The sequence below is a fragment of the Gavialis gangeticus genome, unplaced genomic scaffold, assembly GCF_001723915.1.
Source record: "Gavialis gangeticus isolate Ggan-Ray unplaced genomic scaffold, GavGan_comp1, whole genome shotgun sequence".
NCBI lineage: Eukaryota > Metazoa > Chordata > Crocodylia > Gavialidae > Gavialis > Gavialis gangeticus.
The window spans coordinates 17,125,220-17,132,526 of NW_017729026.1; the positions used below are offsets into that span (position 1 = coordinate 17,125,220).

At 40.6% G+C, this 7,307-nt stretch overlaps 1 protein-coding gene across 5 annotated transcripts in view; it reads left to right on the forward strand.

Annotated features, from left to right (window-relative positions):
* The window catches only part of FAM184A (family with sequence similarity 184 member A), a 265,054-nt gene that overhangs the window by 78,434 nt on the left and 179,313 nt on the right, over positions 1-7,307 (forward strand). For all 5 annotated transcript variants that reach the window (XR_002097914.1, XM_019520036.1, XM_019520038.1 and 2 more), the window contains exon 3: positions 4,107-4,242. Coding sequence is in view for 4 of the 5 variants with exons in the window: in XM_019520036.1 (XP_019375581.1) it covers positions 4,107-4,242 (136 nt within the window). In the remaining variant the exon portion in view is untranslated. The remainder of the gene's footprint in view (positions 1-4,106; positions 4,243-7,307) is intronic.

Sequence of the window (7,307 nt, forward strand, 5' to 3'; positions counted from 1 at the left end):
CCAAAGCAGAGCTTCTAAATGATTTCTTTGCATCTGTATTCCTGGACACAAATACAAATATGCATCCCATTGGGACCTTAAGTAAGCCCAGTATAGATACCAGCCCACGAACTGCTTGTGCTGACATAGTAAAGGAGTACCTGGAGAGGTTGAATGTATTTAAGTCAACAGGTCCTAGGGTGCTTAGGGAATTAGCTGGTGTCATAGCAGAGTTGCTGCCACAACTGTTTGAGCACTCATGGTGCTCAGGACAGGTCCCAGAGGATTGGAAAAGGACCAATGTGGTCCCTGTTTTCAAGAAGGGGAGGAAGGAGGAACTGGGTAACTATAGGCCAGTTAGTCTCAGCTCTATCCTTGGCAAGACTTTTGAGAAAATTGTTAACTGCCTGACTAACCTGGTCTTATTTTATGACCGGGTCACAAAATGAAGCAATAGAGGTAGTTGTGATTTACTGAGATTTCAAGAAGGCCTTCGACACAGTGTCACACCCAATTCTTATAAATAAACTAAACAGTTGCAATGTAGATTATTACACAGTCCGGTGGGTAGAAAATTGACTTATGGGACGCACCCAGAGAGTGGTGGTGGACGGGTCAGTTTCTACCTGGAGTAACATGGGCAGCGGAGTCCCCCAAGGCTCTGTCCTGGGACCGGTACTATTCAATATCTTCATTAGTGACTTGGACAAGGGAGTAGAAAGTACCCTGTCCAAGTTTGCTGATGACACCAAACCATGGGGAGAGGTACACAAACCAGATGGCAAGGAGCGAATCCAGGTTGATTTGGACAGGCTGGGGAAATGGGCCGAACAGAACAGGATGCAGTTTAACAAGGACAAGTGTCATGTGTTGCACTTAGGGAGAAAGAATCATCAACACTTCTACAGCCTGGGAGGGACCATTTTAAGTAGCACAACTACGGAAAGTGATCTCGAAGTTGTAGTCAACTCCAAAATGAACATAAGTCACAAATGTGATGAGGTAATAAGTAAAGCTAACCGCACCCTTTCTTGCATAAGTAGGGGCATCGCAAACAGGTCTAGGGAGGAGATACTTCCTCTCTATGCGGCATTGGTCAGGCCACAGCTGGAGTACTGCGTCCAGTTTTGGGCACCGCACTTCAGAAGGGATGTGGATGGCCTGGAGAGGGTTCAAAGAAGAGCCACTCATCTGGTTAAAGGCCTACAGAAAAACCCTATGTGGACTGTTTGGGAGACATGAACCTCTTCAGCCTCCACAAGAGGAGACTGAGAGGTGATCTCATGGCCGCCTACAAACTCATCATGGGGGGACAACAAGAAATAGGGGATACAATGTTTCCCTGGGCGCCTGTTGGGGTAACTAGAAACAATGGCCATAAACTGGAAGAGAGCAAATTTAGATTAGACTTCAGGAAAAAATTCTTTACGGTGAGGGTCGCTAACATATGAAATAGGCTTCCAAGGGAGGTGGTGCTGTCTCCTTCCTTAGAGGTGTTTAACAGGAGATTGGGCAAACACCAGACTGGGGTCATTTGACCCTAGCACTTTTTCCTGCCCAGGGCAGGGGGGTTGGACTCGATGATCTAATAGGTCCCTTCCAATCCTAACAACTATGAAACTATGAAAGGTAGTTGTCTCCCTTCTGTAACAGATGATATTAGCTCAAACTGTCTCTTCCCAGTTGTCTAAGGGGAGGGCTCCTAGGTCCGTCCATTTGCACTTCCAGTTTATTAAGAAGAAGTACCTGCCATCTGCTAAGTTGTGATGGTTTGAACTTAATCTTTTGACCTAGCTATCTGGGTCCCTAACATGCTTTGGAGAAAGTGGAAAAGAGCCTGGTCCTGGTCCATCAAGTGACCAAGAAAAATTAGAAAATTCCTTACCAGTCCCAGAGGAAGAAAAGTGAGTTGTACAATGTCTATCAACATACAAAAAAGCTCACAACAGCAACTGAGGTCAATACGGGCTGTACTTTGAACATGTAGCCTCTGGACAGATGTGAAAAAAACAGCGTTTTAGCAGAAGAGGCAGCACATTAGTTCAACCTGGCTCTGCAGCATCTATATAGATCAGGTGCTTCAGCATGTTTTTTGGCGCCTTTATCTAATAGCTGATTTAATTTAATTTGATTTAATGTAATCAGCTATTAGATAAAAGTACCAAAAAGCCCATCTGAAGTGCCCAATTTATGCAGGTGCTGGGCAAGCTGGGTCCAACTAATGTGCTGCCTCTTCTGGGCATGTGCTGCGCTTGGTGTGGGGTGGAAGGTGCACCAAGCTTAAAGTGCTGGTTTTTGTTTTTATTTTCATGTATGTAAGTGTCCGTAAAGTGTAATTCTAAGTGCTTATTCCTTTCATATTGTTCACCCCATATCATTAGACCTTATCTTCTATGTTTCTTAGCTTCCTATATGTAAAATGGATATAGAAATGGCCTCTTATTTCATGAGGTGCATTGAAAATATATGTTTGTGAAGCACCAAGATACTGTATTGACGAGCACAATAGAAAATCCCCTAAGAAAACTAGCAAATCTTTGTATCATGTTAGCCTTGAGTGCTCTGCCATAAATAAAGCCTGGGTCACATGCTAAACAGTTAGGCTAGAGCCAGATATCAACTAGCTGCTCATTCTGTAAGCATGGTCCATCTGGATACACTGAATAAGCAGTGAAAAAAGAGTTGTATGTGATTAAAGACTCTACACAATGTGCACAGACAAAGGAAACAACAAAAGGTTGTTCTGACAACTAAAATATTTCCTAATTTCTTGGTGCTTGACTTGCAGCCTTAATGATCTTTTAACAAATATTTTGGTGTATTACAGAAAATACATAAAATATACTCACATAGCTACCTGGTAGTACTACAATTAATATTATTTAAATGCAGTATTTCTCTTTTTCCACTGTTACTTAGCTGTGTAATGAAATACACATTACAATGTATATAAACAAGGGGATAAATTAAGGGTTTTAATCAAAACAGTGGTATTCCTAATTTCTGTGCTTGAAGATGTGTATTGAAGATTGTAATAGCATAAGTTTTTCACTTAAACTGCAAGTCAAGTGTGTGTTGATTTCCTCTCCCCTCCCCCCCATATTTTATGTAGAATTATTCTTTTTGAATACTTAATAGGAAAAACTGTTCTTTCTGGGACTTAAAACATGTGTAGTCAAGCTGAATAACATTCCAGTTAATATTTACTAAAATAGCATTCTTAACCTACTGCTTCTATGCATTTCAGGTGCTTTCCAGGACTGTTATCTCCTTTGATCTTAGAGAAGATATAAAAATTACACACTAGTCTTCACTGTTTAGTGCATAGCTTGCTTGTTCTTTTGCCTCTTTCTCTTGTTCTTTGTATGGCTTCCTATGTCACATTTCCCTTCAGAAGTGTAGATCAATGTCATGACAAAAATCCTTACCTTTAATATTTATACTGCACCTTTTCTTGTCATTTTTGAAGAATTTTTCTTTAATGTTTTAGCGCAGGAAGTCAGGTTTTACCTGACATTAGCAACAAATGTATTACTTATTGACAGCAGTACAATTAGGAGGGTTTTTTCCTTTTTGTTTTTAAATTTTAAGGCAAAAAGTAAAGAATTAAGTGCTGTAGGGTGTTCTTTTTCAAGTTCAGGCAGTGGGAAAAGTGTATTGGATGGTAGCTAACACATTTTTTGTTACTAAATAAACATTCAGCTAGTGAATGAAAAATTAGTTTTTCTCGGGTATAACAGACTTTACATGGCTTATTTTTTAATGCTACATTAAGGAAAAATAGATCTGAACTACTGCATGAACTGTTGAAAATTACTTTTGGAGTCTCCAAATTCTTGGAGATGCAGTAAAGAGCTATGTCGTCCATGTAGTATAGGATTTTAGATTAGATTGTTATGCAGGAATCAGATAGCTTTGCATTTCTACAAATGTTCTTTTTGTAACACTCAGTGTTAAAATCACCATCAGAAGAAGATGATAGTTTGTGATTATTTTTAATGTATGCTGAGCTTTGTTTATATATGCTGAACCAGAGGTGTTTTCAGTATCTATATTTTAATGTGTGCTTGTTAAATTTAATAATACTATTACTTAGTGCTAACAAATTTTGTACTTTGTTTTCATAGGTTCTTCAAAAACAACTAGATGATGTCAAGGAGGAAGAAATATCATTGTTAAGCAAGCACAAAGAGGTGGAAAGTGAGCTAGCAGCTGCTCGTGAACGCTTACAGCAGCAGGCCACCGATCTTGTGCTCAAAGCCAGTATGTATGTCTGTGGCTTTATATGTATTTAGTCTATAAATGAACCTCAAATATTAATTCAAGATTAATATAATCTTTCTCTTTTCATTTTGTATTTTAAATTATGCAGATTTATAGTGGCTAAAAGGTATTTTACATTATCTGTAAAAGGTTCTGAAAGATTTGTCTTTTTTTTTAAATCTTATTCAGTATGCATTTTTACTTAAGATTCTTGTCCAAATTCACCTGCAAGTGTGCATGTGCCTCAAGCACCCAGGTTCAGAGACTTTTTGCCTTAGCAGTACCTGTGCAGTGTGCACGTGTCCTGCTTCTATTTGAGTTTTGCCCCAAAGGCCTAACAAGATGTTGTGTACTTCCTATTTCTCAGTTCCTCTCAACCACTTCTGGCTCAAGATAGGGCTTCTGCTGTCAGGCTGGAACTTTTGGACTTAGGGCCACTTTGAAAACATTTTTACATGGTTAATAAGTTGTTAGTATTTCTCTAGTCCAGGATGGCCAACCTGCAGCACCAGGTTCAAAAGTTAATATGCATGTCCTTGAATCTTTGCAAAAGCACACGGGGACCAGCTTGCATTTCCATTTCTATACCATTTGGAAACTGGTCACTGAATGCTTGTACAAAGATTCAAGGAAGCGCATATTAACTTCTGAAGAGCCACATGTTGCTCTGGAGCTACAGGTTGGCTACCCCTGCTCTAGTCCCTGTTTTATTTCTCCTGATTTTTGTTTGCCTATTGACAAGGCAGGAGAACAGCCTGACATTGGTCATGTGGCTTTCATTAGGTTAACAAGGCTCCAGTGAGGACCTGCCTACATTTTAAATGCTGTGTAGGGCAGTGGTTTTCAACTTTGTTGGACTTGAGGCACCTCTTGTTGAACTCAAGGCACGCCTCAGAAAATGACAACTCCTAGCTTTCCCTTATTTTTTGAGTATAGAAAAATAATAGAGCAATTCTTCTGTTACAAAGAACTCCACATCAGGGCAGAATGTTTTTAACAGTAACATGTTTTCTGACTCATGCCTAAGTGCTTCACACCTAACTGAGCTAATATTCCATGGCAATCTATGGCATCCTTAAAAGAATCTCAGAGCACTTCAAATTGCTGCTGTAAGGTAACCCTTTCCTCTCTTAGGGCATGTATACCTGACCCAAAAAGAAAACATAAATACCAGGCTAAAGAACTCCCATTCAGCCCACTTTATTCATCCTTCCTGTGAAGCACTGGGGAAAAAAGTTCTTCTATAATAGGAATTGATCTTCATTGACAGGCTTGTCAAAGCTTCAGTTCTTGGGCAGGAAGTAAAATATTTGATAAAACTTTTGAGAGATGCCATTACCACCCAAAATACCAAATACATTTTCCACCTTTTGGGGCTTGATTGCATGGCCCATTTTTGGGCAGCAGTGGCTCTGCATATTATAGCTTTAGTGCAATCACAGCTGCCTACAACATCATGTTAATTGTGGTGCCTACTGTCAATATCCTTCTCCATGAATCTGCCATTTAGGAAAATTAAAATCATCTTCTTGTTCACTTGGTCTCTTCAGTTCTGCTTTCATCTGACACTAAAGACAAAAGATACTAAGAAGCATGGTATAAGCAGGAGGCAATGTATTTCATTTATCGAAATACTAATGAAATTATTGAGGAATCTTGGGAGTAGCCAAATGTAAAACCTGTTCTGCCAGTGATCACGTCTAGATTATTTGAGTTATGTAAACTCTTGAGCTCTTTGTAACTTCTTTACCTAGATGAAAGCTGATCTGTGAGGAAAACTAAGTCCACCTCTGAGGACTTAGTTAACAAAAAAGAAATATTTCCATTTGATTTAGCCTTGGAAAGAATTCCCAAAGGGGCACCTGTTTTCCAACTTGGTCTATAATACTGCCATAAATCTGATCTTACTTTCCTTATCTCCTTACCAGGAGCCTGAATAGCACATAGACTCTGTGGTTTTGAATTCTATTGCAGGTTTTGGGATTTGGAAACTAAGAAGTGCCTTAATTATACTTCTCCTTTAAAAACAAGAGCTGTTATAGGTAACACTCTCAAATGGGAATTCTTGAGATCAGCTTTCATATAGTTCTCCACAGCTTCAGTGGTTTCTGTTTATTGGACAACTGATTCACAGGATGTACCAGTGATATGGTGTGACAATGGAACTTTCTTGTATCAGTGTCCCTCTCTTTCTTGTATCAAAGTTTATGAAAGTATGTATATTGCTCTGCTGCCTTGATTCTTTAATGGTTAAAAGATAGATTAGGAACTTCACTAGGTTGGTCCAGCCTGGATTCACTGACACAAGATACATTAATTTAGCTTTCTCTTAGTGTAGGATTAGCCTTTTAAAGTTTGGTTTATTTTTTTATCATTTCAATTTAAAAGGCTAATCCTACACTAGGAGAAACCTACTAAAAAGTAAACTCTGAGGGGAAGGGCACTGATACAATTAAGTTCCAGTGTCACACCACATCACTGGCATATCCCATGAGTCATAGTTTCATAGTTTCTAGGGTCGGAAGAGACCTGAGAAGATCATCTAGTCCGACCCCCTGCCATGGCAGGAAAGAGTACTGGGGTCAAACGACCCCAGCAAGGTGTTCATCTAACCTCTTCTTAAAACCCCCCAGGGTAGGAGCCAGCACCACCTCCCTTGGAAATTGGTTCCAGACTCTAGCTGCCCTGACCGTGAAATAGCGCCTTCTGATGTCTAACCTAAACCTACCCTCTGCTAGCTTGTGACTGTTGTTCCTGGTCACTCCTGGCTGTGCTCGGGGGAACAGTGACTCCCCCAATGCCTTCTGATTCCCCCCTGACCAATTTGTAACAGGCCACAAGATCCCCCCTCAGTCTTCTCTTGTGGAGGCTGAACAGGTTCAGGTCCCGTAGTCTCTCCTCATAGGGCCTGCCCTGCAGTCCCCTGATCATGCGAGTGGCCCTCCTCTGGACCCTCTCCATGCTGTCCACATCCCTCTTGAAGTGCGGCGCCCAGAACTGGACGCAGTACTCCAGCTGCGGCCTGACCAGTGCCGCATAAAGGGGAAGGATCACCTCTCTGGACC